Below are 19,630 nucleotides of genomic sequence, written 5' to 3'. Positions count from 1 at the left end.
GAGCACTCCTCAGATCCATCGGCTTATTTTGGCTGTCATGTACTTTTTTTCTTCATCCAGTGGGTTAGTGTTAAGGTTATTGACAGTTACCTCTGAAAGTTTATGTCATATTGTAATCACAACCTAGGTATTATATTAATTAATTGATTATGTCTGCTGTAGGTAAACACCTTTTGTACATCAGATTTTCACACTAGTGGTGAGCAAAAATAAAAAAGCAAGAGCCAATTTTATTACCAATTTTTTTCCCTCCATAATACTAATATCAGTCTATCAGAGTTGGGTGACATATAAATTCAAATAAACAAGATCTTTTTTTAAAAAAATACACAGTTAGTAACAGCACTTAAAAGATGCAAACATATCCATTTGTATTCATGAAAATAATTCCAGATACTATTTTGTGTGGAGTTTGTATCAGATCTGATCTCACCTCATGTCTTAAAAAAACTTCTTACAATAGAGTTTGACTCCCTTCCTTAACAATAAGGCTAAATGTTTTTATTTTATTATTTATTTATTTATTTGTCAAGAACTATTAGGTAGTAAGTATAAATATGGATTGGATACATAAAATATATACAAATAGAGGAAACATTAGGACAGGTTCGATAGGCACGCTAGTGCTCTTATGCACACTCCTTACAGACCTCTTAGGAACAGGGTGAAGTCAACAGTAGACAGTCTTAGGTTAAAATTTTGGGGGTCTGGGGATGAAACCACAGTCAGATAGTACATTCCAGGCATTGACCACTCTGTTGCTGAAGTCATATTTTCTGCAATCTGTTTACATTCTGCAAATGTAAAAGTTTTTTTAATGCACATGTACAGCCTTATTTTCAGAGAAACAAGATAGACATTTTATGAAATTTAATACACTGTCTTATGAGATGTTTCTGCACTATGTTTATTTTATTTTCCATTCTTTTTTAGAAGCAGAGAAAATAGATCTCTTGGGAAACCTACATAGTTTCTCCTGTCTGATTCCCAAGAATCTCTTGGGGATGACAGATTTCTCTTACTCATTGGTTTAGTATCTATAATATTAATAGTATGCCAGTGTCAAGAATTTTTTGGTGTCAGGGAATATAACTGCATGAGTTTAAAAATAAACGTTCAAAGGCTGATGAATTGTTATTCTACAGCCCATAAATCTTTGGTGTGTTTACTTTAGGTTTTTCCCACTGCCATGTTAATACTGCTTACGTTGGGAGCTCTATTTCCAAAAATAGTGGCCAGGGGACCAGATGAACATCTTCACAATGGCAGCAACATTTTGCAAGAGCCAAGGTATCCTTATAAAAGCATCATGTTGCCAGAAGAACACATCCCATATTTTTTGCAAAATAATGCAGGCATTGCCACTGCTTGCAGGCAAGATCCCTTTTGCCCATATAAAGTAAGTATTCCTTTTCCTAATCCAATGGAGACTTGTTTCAGTCTTAGAATCATATTGGTTAAAAGTGATGCAAACATTAGATAAATTCCAATCAGTTTTTAGCTTCGGTGGTAGAATCATTGCCATCATTGCCACTGAAGATACTAGACCAGGGATGTCAAACTCAATTTCATTGAGGGCTGCATCAGGGTTGTGTTTGACCTTGGGGGGGGGCAGAGTGGGCATGGCCAGGTTGGGCATGGCCAGCTTGACGTTACTCATGTTGGGAGCACCTGTGGTGGCTCGAGCACTCTGCCAGAGAAAGCGGACTCCTGAGCTCTGTTTTTTTGGCTGCGATGGCCTCCTGCAACCCTCTGCCAGCAAAAACTGAATCAATCAATACACCGTCCCAACTGGAGATACCTCCCAGTCACACCACTCCAGGTGCAGGGCAGGCTGTCCTTGACTCTCAGAGGAAAGAATGTAATTATGACTAGTTATCTCCCAGCTCCATACAATCCCCCCTTCCAGTTTCCCACAGCACTAAATTTGGCAGCCCTGAAGACCCAAAGTAAAAGATGGCTTCCAGAGCTGACATGGAGCTTGAGAGGACCCGTGTGCGGCCCTCCCAAGCTCCATTTTCACTGACAGAGGCACCATGGGCCAGTCCTTCACTGTTTCCAGGGTGGCTCCGCGAGCCAGATATAACCACCTCACCGGCTGGATCCAGCCTCCGGGCCTTGAGTTTGACACTCCTTTATTAGACAGTGGATCCTTATTCCCTGATGATAGAAGAATAGGAAAACAATAGGAGTACATGAATATTGTTCACAGTGGCCAGTGCCCAGTGACCTATAATACCTTTTCCCTTGGGATTTGCCAATGCCCCACTCTCTTGGCCGTCCAGAAACATGTAAAAAGCTGGTTCTTTCTCCATAAAGTGAAGTTGGAACTTGGGAAATAACACATTGGAGGAAGAGGTTGGAGATACCAATTTTTCACTTTTTTCTTTGTTTTGTTTTATTGCTGTTGCAAACCTGCCAGAATTGTATTTTTCAAAGATGAATGGCCATCTTATATGTTGATATAACATAATAGTATATAATGCATAACTGGTGGCACTGAGTAATATGTTTACTCTGTTATATGTATTTATTTACTTATGTGTTAGAACACACTTCCCTGACCTTCAGATTACAACCTCCATAATGTCCAGCTGGAATGGATTTATAAGACTGTGAAAGGCTGTATTAAATTGACGCTTCTTTCTTTTGTAGTCTGGTGGGTATGAGTTTAGAATAATGATACATTCGTAGTTTTTTACAAGCAATGAATATAACAATATGCAGTTCTGATTTTTTATTTTTGCTTTGTAAAAAAAACAAACCCCAAGATTTAAAAAAATGTTTAATCAACTTTTTTCAAAAGCAGCAATTGACATCTTAATTGCATGATTGACTGAGTTAACTTCGATTGCATCATTTTAATGGTAATTTTGTATTGACAGAAACATTTGAAGAAATTGAAAGCTTGTTGGGGTTATGAGAAATCCTGCAAGCCAGAAAACAGGTTTGGATATCCAACATGTGATTATGCTGAAATTGGATGGTAAGTGAAGAAAAATGGATGAAATAAAATTTCATATGAAATTCAGTGTTTACATATTATGTACTTACTGAACACCTGAATACATATCATGAGTATTGCGAAATGGCTTCTCTCGGGTGCTTGTGCATTCAGACAATGTCTGCACAGGATGCTCTCTGTTGATATGGATGCTTTAGAAATTTGTCTTTTTTTTAAAAAAAAAAGTGAGATTCTTGATTTTTGAAAAAATAAATATTTGAATTAGAAAGTTCCACTTTGGTTAAGTTTTGTAATGTGGAGATCTCTGTCTTTTAAGAATACTGCAGAGGTTTAGCAACATGGAATCTTAAATTCGCTGGATTTGAAAGGGATTGTTGAATGACTGTTCCTGTGTATTTGCAAAACTTTTATACAGAAAAATGAAGATAGCAGAATGCTCATGGAACAACAAAGTTTTTCAAAGCAAACAGGTAGTTGGGGAAAAACTGCAGGAAAACACTCTCTCTTTCCCACCGGTATATTGAACATATTCAGGCCAGAAAACCCGAATTACAGGTGGTCCTTTACTTACGACCACAGTTGAACCCAAAATTTCAACTGCTAAGCAAGACAGTTATTCAGAGAGTTTTGCCCCATTTTGTGACCTTACTTGACACAGCTGTTAATCAAATCACTGCAGTTGTTAACTAATGAGCCGCCATGGCACAGTGGTTAGAGTGCAGTACTGCAGGCTACATCTGCTAACTGCTGGCTGCAGTTTAACAGATCGAATCTCACCAGGCTCAAGGTTGACTCAGCCTTCCATCCTTCCGAGGTCGGTAAAATGAGAACCCAGATTGTTGGGGGCAATATGCTGGCTCTGTAAACCACTTAGAGAGGGCTGTAAAGCACTATGAAGCGGTATATACTGTAAGTCTAAGTGCTATTGCTATTGTTATTGCTAGTAACACAGTTGTTAAGTGAATCTGGCTTCCACATTGGCTTTGCTTCTCAGAAGGTTGCAAAAGGTGATCACATGATCCCAGGACACTGCAACCATCATAAATACATGCTGGTTGCCAAGCATCCAAATTTTGTAATCATGGGTATGTTGGGATAGCCAAGTGTGGAAAAATGATCATAAGTCACTTTTTTCTGTGCTGCTGTAACTTTGAATGATTGTAAGTTGAGGACTACCTGTAGCTGGGAAAGAAAACTTAACAGTTTCCTGGTAGGAAGTGGGTAATGAAGAAATGAGTATGGCTAGAAAAAACTAGAAAGCATTAAAATGGTGTTGATAAAAAGGACAGATAGAATAATGGCGAGGAGAGTAGAACCATTTTATCTCAGTCCAGGGGTGGGTTTCACTTACCTTGGCTACCGGTTCGCTTGCACGCCACTTCTGCGTATGCGCAGAGCGTATTTAATAAAGTCCGGGGGGGTGAGGGGGGGGGGTCTCTTGCTGCTGCTGCTACTAGTTTGTCTGAACTGGGGTGAAGCAGTAACAACCCACCATTGTCTCAATCCCTTCCTTGGTTTGTTTATTGCATCATTTTTGTTCTTCACTTTCATCCTTCAGCAGAAATGAGAAAAGCCCTTGGATATAAAAGACAGAGGAAGCTTCATTTTATGAATAGATCATTTTCTCATTCACATGAACAAATCGTTTTTAAAAGTTCCTGTGAAGGGAAGTGAGGCCAGTCCAAACAAATCCAGGAAGTGGGATCACTCCATGGAAATCAGTGGAAGAAATCAGGTTGTGATCGGGGCAGCAATATGCCCACGAACATGCATTTAAGCTAGCATCTTCCACTTGTTAAATTAGAGAAGGAACTTATTTTGCTTGAAATCTTTAGGAAATTAAATTCCTGAGGAAGGTGGTTTATTGTCCCCCTGTAGAAGGTTAAGAGCTTTATAAGTGCCCTGCAGTGTTGTAACAAGTGAAGACTGAGTCAGGCCATCTTATAGGCATGGAACTAGGCATACAGTACACATACACACAATTCACCAATCTGGGACCACAGCTCTATAGAGTATGTATTCGGTAGCTTCTAGAAGTAAGTTCTGCACCTCTGAAGAAGTCTGAGGCATTCCAGGGTCTTCCAATCCTCTGCTCACAATAGAATATCTTATGCCACCAGGCTTGAAATTTTAGACCTGGACAACCTAGAACTACGCCGCCTATGATCTGACCTAAGCTTAGTACACAAAATTGTCTGCTACAACGTCCTACCTGTCAATGACTACTTCAGCTTCAACAATGATACACAGGCAAACAATAGATACAAACTCAAAGTAAACCACTCCAAACTCGATTGCAGAAAATACGACTTCAGCAACAGAGTGATCAATGCCTGGAACTCACTACCTGACTCTGTTGTTACATCCTCAAACCCTCAAACCTTTAACCCCTCAACCTTTAAAGCCCCCCTCATCTTTGATCTTATACAGCAGGGGTGTGGGGTGTGGACCTAATGGGCATTTCGGAGACCTGGTTGGACACTGAAGGGGGGGTGCCCCTTGTGGAAATGTGCCCACTGGGTTTCCGAGCATTTCATCAGCCGAGGGCCCAAGGCAGGGGTGGGGTGGTGGGGGTTATTATTAAGGAGAGTCTGGAACCGAGGGAGACCACTGTACCACAGATAACCGGTTGTGAATCCCTCTATGTGAAGTGGGGTCAGAAGATGCAGGTGGGCTTGCTGATCACGTACTTGGCTCCTCATGACAGCAGCCCTGCCCGAGCTGTTAGATATGATAGCCGGGATGGCGGTTGATACCCCCAGACTTATGGTTATGGGGGATTTCAACCTGCCGTCAACCAGTGAAGCATCAGTGGCAGCTCGGGTGTTCATGGCTTCCATGACGGCCATGGACCTGACCCAGTTAGTTAATGGCCCCACTCACACCGGTGGAAACACGCTGGACTTGATTTTTGTCTCTGGACAGTGGCTGAATGATCTGGAATTAGGGGAATTAGTTATTGAACCTCTGTCATGGTCAGACCATTCGCTCCTTCGACTTGACTTTCGTACCGCTATCCAACACCGCAGGGAGACAGGGCCGATGCGTTGGTTCCGTCCCAGCCGCCTGATGGACCCAGAGAGGTTCCTGATGGAGCTTGGGCCATTTCCTGAGGATCTAGCCCATGGCTCGGTTGAAGAACTAGTTGCCGCCTGGGAAAGGGCGGCGGCTGGGGCTTTGGACTGTGTCGTGCCTTTGCGGCCTCTGACCCGGTGTCGATCTCAACTGGCTCCTTGGTTTTCTGAGGAACTGAGGGAGATGAAACGCCGGAAAAGATGCCTAGAGAGTGGATGGAGGGCCAGCCGTTCGGAATCCGACCGAACACTAGTAAGGTCTTATATTCAGACCTATCTAGTGGCGATAAGGGCGGCTAAACGTGATTATGTTTCCGCCCTTATTTCATCGGCAGATAACTGCCCAGCCGCCCTGTTTAGGGTGACCTGCTCCCTCCTTCATCAGGAGGCGTGGGATGACCCTTTGCAAGGGCGCGCTGAGGATTTTGGACAATATCTGCTTGATAAAATCGCTCATTCGGGATGGTTTGGACTCAAATTGGGTAGATTCAGGCGGGATGATGGAGGTAAGTCTGGATGATATTATCTGGGATGAGTTTGATACCGTGATTCCTGAGGACATGGACAGGATACTGGGAAGGCTGAATGCGACCACATGTTTATTGGACCCGTGTCCCTCCTGGTTGGTATTGGCCACACAGGAGGTTACACGAGGCTGGCTCCAAGGAATTGTCAACGCTCTTTGACTGAGGGTGTCATCCCTACCGCTCTGAAAGAGGCGGTGGAGAGGCCCCTCCTCAAGAAGCCCTCCCTGGACCCAGTTGTTTTGGTGAACTACCGTCCTGTCTCCAACCTTCGTTTTGTGGCGAAGGTTATTGAGAGTGTGGTGGCACGGCAGCTTCCCCAGTACCTGGATGAAACTGTCTATCTAGACCCGTTCCAGTCCGGTTTCAGGCCTGGGTACAGCACAGAGACGGCTTTGGTCGCGTTGGTAGATGATCTCTGGAGGGCTCGGGACAGGGGTCATTCCTCTGCCCTGGTCCTATTAGATCTCTCAGCGGCTTTCAATACCATCGACTATGGTATCTTGCTGCGACGGTTGGGGAGTTTAGGAGTGGGGGGCACTGTTTTTGGGTGGTTCTCCTCCTATCTCTCTGACTGGTCACAGACGGTGCTGTTGGGAGGGCAGAGATCGACCGCAAGGCACCTCATGTGTGGGGTGCCACAGGGGTCTGTTCTCTCACCTCTCCTGTTCAACATCTATATGAAGCCTCTGGGTGAGATCATTCGTGATTTTGGGGTGCAATACCATCTGTATGCTGATGATACTCAGCTATACATTTCCACCCCTAACCACCCCAACGAAGTCGTTGAAGTGATATCCCGGTGTCTGGAGGCCGTGCGGGTTTGGATGGGCAAGAATAGGCTTCAACTCAACCCCTCCAAGACTGAGTGGCTGTGGAGCCGGCATCCTGGTACAGTCAGTTGAAGCCATTGCTGACTGTTGGGGGCGAATCATTGGCCCCAATGGAGAGGGTGCGCAACTTAGGCGTTCTCCTAGATGGACGGTTGTCTTTTGAAGAACATATGACGACCGTCTCCAGGGGAGCTTTCTATCAGGTACGCCTGATACTCCAGTTGCGCCCCTTTCTAGACTGGGATTCCCTATGCACGGTCACTCATGCCCTCGTCACTTCCTGCCTGGACTACTGCAATGCTCTCTACATGGGGCTCCCCTTGAAAAGCACCCGGAGGCTCCAGCTGTCCAGAACGCGGCTGCGCGGGTGATAGAGGGAGCGACTCGAGGATCCCATATAACACCTCTCCTGCGCAAGCTGCACTGGCTTCCTGTAGTCTTCTCGGTGCAATTCAAGGTGTTGGTTACCACCTTTAAAGCGCTCCATGGCTTAGGACAGGATTATTTACGGGACTGCCTGCTGCCACCTATAGCCTCCCATCGACCTGTGCGCTCCCATAGGGAGGGCTTCCTCAGGGTGCTGTCAGTCAAACAATGTAGACTGGCGACCCCCAGTGGGAGAGCCTTCTCTGTGGGGGCACCTGCCCTCTGGAATGAGCAGGATTACGACAACTTCCTGACCTCTGGACTTTTCGTCGCGAGTTGAAGACATATTTGTTCTACCGCGCAAGGCTGGCTTGAAATAATTAGTAATTTTAATTGGGGTTTATTATACTTTTATTTTTGTTTTTAAATTTTAAATTGGCCAAATTGAATTAGTTTTTTAACATATTTTTAAATTTTATATTATATGTATATCTATGTTTTATCTGGCTGGAAACAGCCCTGAGTCTTTTGGGAGAAGGGCGGTATAGAAATCAAATAAATAAATAAATAAATAAAATAAACCTTAAACTGTCTACTGTAGACCTCACTCCATTCCTAAGAGGTCTGTAATGGGGGGGCGTGCATAAGCGCACCAGTGTGCCTACTGTCCCTGTCCTCTTGTCCCCATTTATTTATACTCATGTATATACTTATTCCTGTTTATACTTACATGTTTATATGTTATGTTCATGCCTATGCTTGTTTTCTCATACATGTTTGACAAAATCAACCAATCAGTCAATCAATCAATCAATCCTGAAGGAGAAAATCTTGCATTCGGACCACCTCAAATGGATTCAGATGATTTACTTCAAGAAAGAACTGAATTCCCCCTCTCCTCACTGGCACCTCATGGAATTGAGGAGGTTCATCGCAGTTCAGAACAACAACAAAAAAATGTTTCAGATGGAAATGGAGTTGTTTGTTCTTGGATTGTTTCCTTTGAACAATATTCCTTAACATAGCCCAATATGTTGCTGGCTTTGTGAGAATTGTAGTCCATTCTGGATGAGAGCTGGAAGAAACGGCATCTGCCACCTTTCTCTATTTTTAACCTCTTGTATTTCCCCTGGATCTGTTCCAGAAAGGGAAGGAGAACAGCAAAGGCGAATATTTTTGCTCTTGGATAATGTTAGATACATTCCCATGATCCGTAGCCAAAAAAATCTTCATACTTTTCAACGAAGACCATTCTATTTAAATTGCCCCCTTAGGTCAACTCCAATACTAAACATTCTCATGTTTATTTTATTTTTAAATATTCATTGATGCATATATGCATTCCAAAATGTGAGAAGCATAGTCATTGTTTGGGCTAGCTTTTAAACCTTCTGATATGTACCAGAAATATATATATTAGTGATATTAAGGGTCTAATTTATAGAATAGAATAATTTAGCAATCTAACATCCATACCTTTTAATCTCTAGTAAAAAAATTGGCCAGAAAAGACTCTAATACTGGGAAATATGGAAAAAAAGAGAAGAGGATGACCAGCAACAGGGTGGATGGACTGAGTTACACTGGAGAGACATGATAGCAATGTTCCAATATTTGAGGGGCTGCCACAGAGAGAAGGTGGTCAAGCTATTTTCTAAAGCACCTGAAGACCAGACAACGAATAATGGATGGAAACTGAACAAGGAGAGATTCAAGGAGAAAATTTCTGACGGTGATAAACCAATGGAACAGCTTGTCTTTGGAAGTTGTGGGAGCTTCATCACTGGAGACTTTCAAGAAGAGATTGGACTGCCATTTGTCAGAAATGGTGTAGGGTCTCCTGCTTGGGTGGGGGTTGGACTAGATGACCTACAAGGTCCCTTCCAACACTGTTAATCTGTATCTGGTGATAAGTCACATTATAAGACTAGAAAGGCCAAATTAGGGATAGATCGTCATGGAGAAGATCTGTCTATGTGGTTGCTAGGAGTCAAAAACAACTTGATGGCACATAATCAGTCAAATAGCTGTCCGTCATTGACTTGATTTGGCAGCTGAGAAAACTTTTGTAATACCAATGTAGAATCCTGAGGTTGTAAGTCAAGAAACAACAAAAGAAAAAAAAAACATACAGAAACTATATATTGCCAAAAAACCTGCATGTTTATGCACAGGTAGCCACCATGAGGTTATCCTTTTTTTTAAGGATTTATTTACTTTTTTGCCTTAATCAAGGTATCCACAAGTGTTATTTTTTTCTGCATAGAGGAAGAACAATTGAAAACAATATCCTTTTTATTGCTTCACTAATTTAGGGCATTGTTTATAACATGGGTGTCAAACTCGATTTCATTGAGGGCCGTATCAGAGTTGTGTTTGACCTTGTGGGGAGGGGGCGTGGCCAAGGTTGGGCATGGCCAACTCGACTTCACTTGTATTGGGGGCGCCTGTAGTGGCCTGAGCGCTCTGCCAGGGAAAATGGGCTCCCGAGCTTCATTTTTGGCTTCCATGGCCTCCTGCAACTCTCTGCCATTTTCATTGGCAGAAGCACTGTGAGCCGATCCTTCACTGTTTTCAGGGTGGCCCCGTGGGCCAGATCTAAGCACCCCGTGGGCTGGATTTGGGCCCCAGGCCTTGAGTTTGACACCCCTGGTTTATAAGATTATGCAGCAGAACCTAGCAGTCTGTAGCCTGAGGTTTTACTGTAGTTCACTTTTCTCAAAGAGATTCCTTTTGTTTGTTTTGTATGTCAGGGCTAATACCATTGAGGAAGCCCAGGATATTTTCTGGAAGCAAGCTGATTTTGGTTACATTAAAGAAAAGATGAAAGATGTGAAGACTCATTGCAAGCCTAAGAATGTGGTAGGCATGTTTATTTTTATTTAAAAAGAATATAGACCACTCTAATCAACTGAGTGGTATAAAATTCTCCAGATTTCTAATTTGGGATTAAAAAGAGCTAATCAGATTTTAAAACTAAAAGCATTTGTTAAAAAAAGAAAGCTATATGAAATCTGGGAGTTAGTACTCAAAATATGATAAAATGAATTAATCCTCTAGTGCAGGGGTCAGCAACCTGCGACTCTGGAGCCGCATGTGGCTCTTTCGTCCCTCTGCTGTGGCTCCCTGTTGCTGGTCGGCTCCAAATTGATAGGGCTTTCAGTTAGGATAGGTAGAGGAAAAAGGATGCCGTGCTAGGAGGAGACTCTATGGTGGTGGTGGTGGTGGTGGAACTGGACTTCCGGTCAGCAGAGGAAAAAGGACGCCATACTAGGAGGAGTCTCTATGGTGGGAGAACAGGACTTCCGGTCGGCTTCAGAAATGAATGGGGGGGGGCTTCTGTTTAGGAACTTTGTAGCTCTTTGAGTGTTTAAGGTTGCTGACCCCTGCTCTAGTGGCATAGTACAAGAACCTTGCCTCTGAGTCTTGGTGGAATAACCAAATCTTCACCAACTTTCTAAAAATTGTGTGTGTGTGTGTGTGTGTGTGTGTGTGTGTGTGTGTGTGTGTGTTTCAAATATCTGGGGGGATGCTTATCTCAGCTACTGAGAAGTCATGTATCCACAGCCCAAATAGGGACAATGTCTAATCAAGGGATTATGAAATCCTTTCATCTAGAGCAGTGTTTCTCAACCTTGGCAATCTGAAGATGTATGTGGACTTCAACTCCCAGAATTCCCCACCCAGCACTCTAAAGTCCACACATTTTCAAGTTGCCCAGGTTGAAAAACACTGATCCGGATTGGAATGAATCAGGAGGGAATAATTGTGCAGTTAGGTGGTTCTCCATTTACAGCCATTTGTGTAATGATGGTTCAGGATTATGGCAGTCTCGGAAAAAGTGACTTATGACCGAAGCTGTCACTTAAACTGTCATATCCCCTCCACGGTTCCGTGATCACAATTTGGGCCTTTGGAAAATGGCTCACATTTATCACTGGTTGCAGTCCCGTGATTATTATTTGCAAACCTTTTGGTCAACTTTGGCAAAATATGTCCATTGGGGAAGATGGATTCACCAATCAATCCCCACAGTGATTTGCTTAATGAATGCCAGAAAAATTGTCATAGAATCCAGGTCCGACTTGACGTAACAGCTGCAATGACTTATGATGAAAATTCCGGTTGCAATTGTGTTGGTAAGTTGAGGGCTTCCTGCATCCAGGTCTTGAACCCTGAAGTGGTTTTTTTTAGATTACAGCCAGCATGTTGAATGATGAAGGTTGTGATTTGTGTCCAAGATGGAACTGTGCAAAGGCTGTGCAACACTTTGGATTCAAAGACAAAAACGTCTCGTTGAATATGGGAGCAGGGAAGATTAGCAGTCACTACCACCTCAGCCCCAATGAGTGACCTTTTTAATATTCAAACCCATAGTGCTGTAGACTTTTGATTTAGTTCGACTAATACATTTTCACTTGTCAGCCAGCCTGCATCATAGTAACCTACAGATCTCTATGTCATTTTCTTTCAGGGAGATTCTTCACTTGAATGTTCCCGTTACCTTCAGTATTGCAAAGCAACAGATTTATATATTGATTTAAGGCATCCGAAAAGAAACCATGATAGGTTTGTGCCAGCTTCGTATTTCATAATCATTCAATAATCCTGTTTAAGAAATTGCATTCTGAGTTTAAGGCACTTGGTCATGCAGCAACATTTTACTGTTTTTCTTCTTTTATTTCCACTTATTAATAGATCAATATTGGGATACAGAAATCTGCAGCATTTAACAGAGGGTGTGACTGATTTTCATAGCTGTAGAGAAAAGCTTGAAGAATGAATTACTGTAAGAAGCTTAAAGGATCAGAAATAATCTACTGTGTTTCCATGAGGGAACAGATTGGGCTTAGTCACCTTTATCAGTCCAGTATCTTATCTGCCACCCTCAACCACTGCTTCTTATAAGAAATTGCCTTAGATCAGATTAGATTTGTGGGCTATCTACTTCACTAATGTCAACACTGACTGGTAATATTTTCAAGAAGTTCAGACCTTAAGAATCTTGGAAGTTTTCAGTGATTCAACTTCTTCATGTCAAACTGTGTAAGCTGCCCAGAATCCCTTTTTGTGAGATACATATGTGCTAAAGAACTAAAGCTTATGCTCTTCCATTAAATTGTAACCATGTTCTATCGTATATCGGTTTCTAATAAGCACAAAAGAATTGTCAGAATCAGAACAGAGCTAGAAGGGACCTTGGAGTAGCAGATCCTAGACCAGTGATGGCTAACCTTTTTGCCATCGCGTGCCAAAAGTGGGGGGAGTGCTGGGTGTGTGTGTTACATGTGCGTGCCCACACCCATAATTCTATGTGCCCCCCCCCCGTGCAAGTATGCACAACCACCCCGCACTCCCCCTGCTTTTGGCACGTGATGGCATGGTGGGCCCGGTAGGCCCGTTTTTCTCTCTCCCCAGGCTCCAGAGCCTTTCTAGGAGCCTGGGGCGGGTGAAAATGGGCTCCCCCCACCGGGAGGCCCTTCGGAGGCCGGAAATGGCCCATTTGCTGACTTCCAGTGGGCCCAGAAGGCCCCAAAATCAGCTGGTGGAGCTGAGCTCACGTGCCCACCAATATGGCTTTGTGTGCCACCTGTGGCACGCATGCCATAGGTTCGCCATGACGGTCCTAGACCATTTTAGACAAGTGACTGTCCAGTCTCTTCTTAAAGCCCCCCAGGGATGAAGCACCCATAATTTCTGATGGCAAGCTGATCCACTGGTTAATTGTCCTCACTATTGGAGGTTTCTCCTTAATTCCAGGTGGCTTCTCTCCTTGATTAGTTTCCATCCATTGTTTCTTGTCCTGCTCTCTGGTGTTTTGGAAAATAAATTGATCCCCTCCTCTTTGTGGCAGCCTCTCAAATACTGGAATACTCCTCTCATGACCCCCTAGTCCTTCTTTTCTCCAGATTAGCCAAACTCAAATCCTACAACTGTTCTTCATATGCCTTAGTCTCCAGGCCTTTAATCATCTTAGTTGCTCTTTTTTGCACTTTCTTCAAATCTCAATATCTTTTTTGTAATATGGTGACCAAACCTGGCTGCAGCATTCCCGGTGTGGCCTTATTAAAGTTTTATAAAGCGGTACTGATACTTCACTGTTCTAAATGCACGTTGAGCATTGTAAATTTTGAAAGGGCCAAATAAATGAATACTTTTTTTTTTTTTCATGTTGTGGTTATTATAACTCTCCCTTCTTCAAACAAACTTTCTAACTTGCTAATTTGGGAAGGCTTCGGATGTAGGGAACTATTGTCAGCTTTAAGAGAGAGTCTTTCAAGTTGGAAGTACAGGAATAAATCATAAGCTGGAGGTTTACAGCAGGGGTGAAATCTAAAAATTTTCCCTACCGGTTCTGTGGGCGTGGCTTAATTGGTGGGTGTGGCTAGGTGGTCAGATGACTGGGTGGGCATGGCTAATAACAATAAATAATAAATATAATAACAAAGTATACAAAACAATAAGTGGTACCAAAAACCATCTTTCACACTTTACACACACACAACACAACACAACACAACTGACACACACACAATGTAAAAACAGCTGCACTTCACTCAAAATGACCCTTGCAACAAGCAGGAACCTCACACAGACACAAAAAGCTCAAAAACCAACTTTCACACTTTACATGTACACAACACAACACAACACAACACAACTGACTCACACACAATGTAAAAGCAGCTGTACTTCATCCAAAATGGCCCTTGCAACAAGCAGGAACCTCACACAGCCACAAAAAGCTCAAAAACCAACTTTCACACTTCACACACACACAACACAACTGACTCACACACACACACACACACACACAAAATGCCACATACAGCTTTGTGAGATTTTATGTGTTTGTATAGTTAGAGTGAAACACTACAGAAACACCAAATCTCAGAAAGCTGCAGAAATATTTTATTTTATTATTTTATTTTATTTATATTTTTAGATCAGGGGTCTCCAACCTTAGTAACTTTAAGGTTTGTGGACTTCAATTCCCAGAGTTCCTCAGCCAGCAAAGCAGGCAGATTAGTTGCTCACCGAGGAAATGGATTAGCTAGCAACTGAATCTGCCTGCATGCTGAAACTGCTTCTTTTGGGCTGGGAAAGCCATGCGTTAAATCAGTAGTTAGGTAAGTGCTTTAGAATCTCTTTTGTGAGATACATATGTGCTAAAGAACTAAAGCTTATGCTCTTCCATTAAATTGTAACCATGTTCTATCGTATATCGGTTTCTAATAAGCACAAAAGAATTGTCAGAATCAGAACAGAGCTAGAAGGGACCTTGGAATAGCAGATCCTAGACCAGTGATGGCTAACCTTTTTGCCATCGCATGCCAAAAGTGGGGGGAGTGCTGGGGGTGTGTGTTACATGTGCGTGCCCACACCCATAATACTATGCGCCCTGCCCCCCCCCCCCCGTGCAGGCATGCACAACCCCCCCGCACTCCCCCTGCTTTTGGCACGTGATGGCATGGTGGGCCCGGTAGGCCCGTTTTTCTCTCTCCCCAGGCTCCAGAGCCTTTCTAGGAGCCTGGGGCAGGTGAAAATGGGCGCCCCCCACCGGGAGGCCCTTCGGAGGCCGGAAATGGCCCATTTGCTGACTTCCAGTGCGCCCAGAAGGCCCCAAAATCAGCTGGTGGAGCTGAGCTCACGTGCCCACCAATATGGCTCCGTGTGCCACCTGTGGCACGCATGCCATAGGTTCGCCATGACGGTCCTAGACCATTTTAGACAAGTGACTGTCCAGTCTCTTCTTAAAGCCCCCCAGGGATGAAGCACCCATAATTTCTGATGGCAAGCTGATCCACTGGTTAATTGTCCTCACTATTGGAGGTTTCTCCTTAATTCCAGGTGGCTTCTCTCCTTGATTAGTTTCCATCCATTGTTTCTTGTCCTGCTCTCTGGTGTTTTGGAAAATAAATTGATCCCCTCCTCTTTGTGGCAGCCTCTCAAATACTGGAATACTCCTCTCATGGCCCCCTAGTCCTTCTTTTCTCCAGATTAGCCAAACTCAAATCCTACAACTGTTCTTCATATGCCTTAGTCTCCAGGCCTTTAATCATCTTAGTTGCTCTTTTTTGCACTTTCTTCAAATCTCAATATCTTTTTTGTAATGTGGTGACCAAACCTGGCTGCAGCATTCCCGGTGTGGCCTTATTAAAGTTTTATAAAGCGGTACTGATACTTCACTGTTCTAAATGCACGTTGAGCATTGTAAATTTTGAAAGGGCCAAATAAATGAATACTTTTTTTTTTTTGCATGTTGTGGTTATTATAACTCTCCCTTCTTCAAATAAACTTTCTAACTTGCTAATTTGGGAAGGCTTCGGATGTAGGGAACTATTGTCAGCTTTAAGAGAGAGTCTTTCAAGTTGGAAGTACAGGAATAAATCATAAGCTGGAGGTTTACAGCAGGGGTGAAATCTAAAAATTTTCCCTACTGGTTCTGTGGGCGTGGCTTAATTGGTGGGTGTGGCTAGGTGGTCAGATGACTGGGTGGGCATGGCTAATAACAATAAATAATAAATATAATAACAAAGTATACAAAACAATAAGTGGTACCAAAAACCATCTTTCACACTTTACACACACACAACACAACACAACACACACTGTAAAAACAGCTGCACTTCACTCAAAATGACCCTTGCAACAAGCAGGAACCTCACACAGACACAAAAAGCTCAAAAACCAACTTTCACACTTTACATGTACACAACACAACACAACACAACACAACACAACTGACTCACACACAATGTAAAAGCAGCTGTACTTCATCCAAAATGGCCCTTGCAACAAGCAGGAACCTCACACAGCCACAAAAAGCTCAAAAACCAACTTTCACACTTCACACACACACAACACAACTGACTCACACACACACACACAAAATGCCACATACAGCTTTGTGAGATTTTATGTGTTTGTATAGTTAGAGTGAAACACTACAGAAACACCAAATCTCAGAAAGCTGCAGAAATATTTTATTTTATTATTTTATTTTATTTATATTTTTTAGATCAGGGGTCTCCAACCTTAGTAACTTTAAGCTTTGTGGACTTCAATTCCCAGAGTTCCTCAGCCAGCAAAGCAGGCAGATTAGTTGCTCACTGAGGAAATGGATTAGCTAGCAACTGATTCTGCCTGGGTGCTGAAACTGCTCCTTTTGGGTTGGGAAAGCCATTCTTTAGATCAGTAATTAGGTAAGTGCCTTAGAATCTCTTAAAAGGAGGTTTTCTACAAGCTCTTCGGCTGAAGAGCTTGTAGAAAACATGTTTTTTAAGGTTCTGCTGATGAGGAACTCAGCTGCAATCGCCAGAGGAGCCTTTTAAAACTTTTTTTTTACAACCTCTTCGGCTGAAGAGGTTGTTAAAAAAAAGAGTTTAAAGGGTTCTGACAATCTCAGCTGAGCCGCCGGATCTCAAAGGTTTTTTTTTACTTTTAAAGGCATGTTTTCGGCTGAAGAAAAACTGCTTTTAAAAGTAAAAAAAAAAACTCTGCTAATGGTGCGGCTCAGCAGAGGCGGGGGTGCGGGGACAGAACCGGGAGCATTTCAGCCCTGGTTTACAGTCACGGCAATCAAGGAGGGTTTTTCATACCACCATTAAGCTTTCGGTTTGCAACAAAGTAATTCCTCTTTATCATCTATTGGAATTTCTTGGAACCTGTGAAACTTCAGAGCATGACATTTATATAATTCTTCTTGAGGTATCATAATCAACCAAAGCCTGTGGAGGCCATATCTTCGGTGATACATTTCGAGAGAAAGGAATTGTTCATGACTCCTTATGTGTTGGATTGTACATGGAAATATAGTACCCTTTCGTCGCGAGCTCAAAATATAGAACCTTTCGTCGCGAGCTCAAAACACACCTATTTATTTGCGCGGGGCTGGGTTAGCTTTTAAATTTATTGGTTTTAATGGGGTTTTTAGTATTTATATTGTTTTTTATTAATCTGGCTATTGAATAAGTTTTTTATGTCTGATTTTAAATTGTATTTATATGTTTGTTTTTTAATTGCCTGTGAACCGCCCTGAGTCCTTAGGGAGATAGGGCGGTATATAAATCTGAAAAATAAATAAATAAATAAATAAATACCCGAAGCAGCTAACAATCCCTTAGAATTCTTGTATGTTATAAAAAAAGAAAAATGTTTTTGTATATTTCTTGATTGCTTCTAGTGGGAGGAAAAACTGTTAGAAATGAACTAGATTTCTTTCCTTATGATCTGTTTTAAGATTCTAGCACATTAAAAAAAAAACGAAGCTCAGCCTAAGAGAAAGCATTTTCTAAATCCTAAATTTCAAAAATGAGCTTTTTTTTTTTGCTTTTTTTTTTTTTAAATCCCTGTTTTAACTTTTTTTCCTTCCCTGTTTAGATTTAATGAAGATTTCTTCAAGAAAGGTCAAATCGGTGGCCACTGCAATATGAATACTAAAGCTTTCCTTGTTGAAGGTCAACAAAAGAGTCCTTTGCAATCTTGGTAAGTCTTGTAAGTATGGTATTTTATTTCTTCACGACATCTTGGCAGAATGGGCATCTTCGATGCTCCTTTTCTGTTCCAGTAATCATGACTGAGCTATAGCAATAGCCCTTAGACTTATATAGTGCTTCATAGTGCTTTACAGCACACTCAAAGTGGTTTATAGAGTCGGCATATTTTCCCCAACAATCTGGCTCCTCATTTTACCTATCTCAGAAGGATGGGAGGCTGAGTCAAACTTGAACCGGTCAGGATCGAACTCCTGGCTATGGGCAGAGTTAGCCTGCAATACTGCATTCTAACCACTATGCTAAAAAGTTCAAAGAAGAGCAACTAAGATGATCAAAAGCCTGGAGACCAAACATATGAAAAATAGCTACAGGATTTGGGTTTGGCTAGTTTAGAGAAAAGAAGAATTAGGGGCAACCTGATAGCAGTATTTCAGTACTTGATGGACTGCCACGAAGAAGAGGGGGTCAAATTATTCTCCAAAGCACCAGAGAGCAGGATAAGAAACAATGGTTGGAAACTAATCAAAGAGAGAAGCAACCTGGAATTAAGGAGAAACTTCCTAACAGTGAGGACAATTAACCAGTGGAACAGTTTGCCTCCAGAAATCGTGGGCACTCCATCACTGGATGTGTCTAGACAGTCACTTATCTAAATTGCTATAGGTTCTTCTCCTTGAGTAGGAGCTAGACTAGAAGATCTCAAGGTCCCTTCTATTCTATTCTATTCTATTCTATTCTATTCTAATGTTATAAGATAGTTTTTCCCAACTCTTTTCAGCTGGTGTTTACTTTTGGAATATTGAGAGCATACTCAAGCTATGCTCAGAAAATGTGTCTCCAGAGAGTGGGGGGAATTTGCTTATTTACCAGATAGCTGCTATTACGAGTTTGGCTTGCTAGAAAAATAGAAAAATTCCCTTGTCAAAAGACAAAACTGGTGAGGATGCTCCCTACCACTTAGCCTAGCTTTTAGCAAACACTCTTTTTTGGGAGGAATAGGTAAATATGCTTGTAAACACAGCACCAAACTGCAATTACCTATAATTTTTATTTTCAAAGCATATCCACAGAGACAATATGGTAGCATTGTCCTGAGTCCTTCGGGAGAAGGGCGGTATAAAAATCGAATAAATAATAATAATAATAATAATAATAATAATAATAATAATAATAATAATAATAATAATAATAATAATAATAATAATAATAGCAATAAGTTGTTTATTTATTTATTTAGAAAACCTTAAAGAAGAAAACCTTTTACGCACAAATTCCAATCGTGCCTTTTATAATTTTGTCAACAGTAAACTTAAAGATTCAAGATCCATCCCACCACTAAAAGATTCTAACAACAAAGAATGCAATGACG

At 42.0% G+C, this 19,630-nt stretch overlaps 1 protein-coding gene across 5 annotated transcripts in view; it reads left to right on the top strand.

Annotated features, from left to right (window-relative positions):
* The window catches only part of EOGT (EGF domain specific O-linked N-acetylglucosamine transferase), a 95,500-nt gene that overhangs the window by 4,560 nt on the left and 71,310 nt on the right, over window positions 1–19,630 (top strand). For 4 of the 5 annotated variants that reach the window (XR_009153199.1, XM_058166814.1, XM_058166815.1 and 1 more), the window contains 5 exons: window positions 1,175–1,399; window positions 2,886–2,986; window positions 10,516–10,624; window positions 12,237–12,331; window positions 18,146–18,250. Coding sequence is in view for 4 of the 5 variants with exons in the window: in XM_058166814.1 (XP_058022797.1) it covers window positions 1,190–1,399; window positions 2,886–2,986; window positions 10,516–10,624; window positions 12,237–12,331; window positions 18,146–18,250 (620 nt within the window). In the remaining variant the exon portion in view is untranslated. The remainder of the gene's footprint in view (window positions 1–1,174; window positions 1,400–2,885; window positions 2,987–10,515; window positions 10,625–12,236; window positions 12,332–18,145; window positions 18,251–19,630) is intronic. The other variant, XM_058166817.1, reaches the window with a different exon arrangement.

The sequence above is a fragment of the Ahaetulla prasina genome, chromosome 2 (assembly GCF_028640845.1).
Source record: "Ahaetulla prasina isolate Xishuangbanna chromosome 2, ASM2864084v1, whole genome shotgun sequence".
Taxonomy (NCBI): Eukaryota; Metazoa; Chordata; class Lepidosauria; order Squamata; family Colubridae; genus Ahaetulla; species Ahaetulla prasina.
Note: the sequence above shows the minus strand (reverse complement) of the source record. Positions and strands in the feature narration are given on the sequence as shown.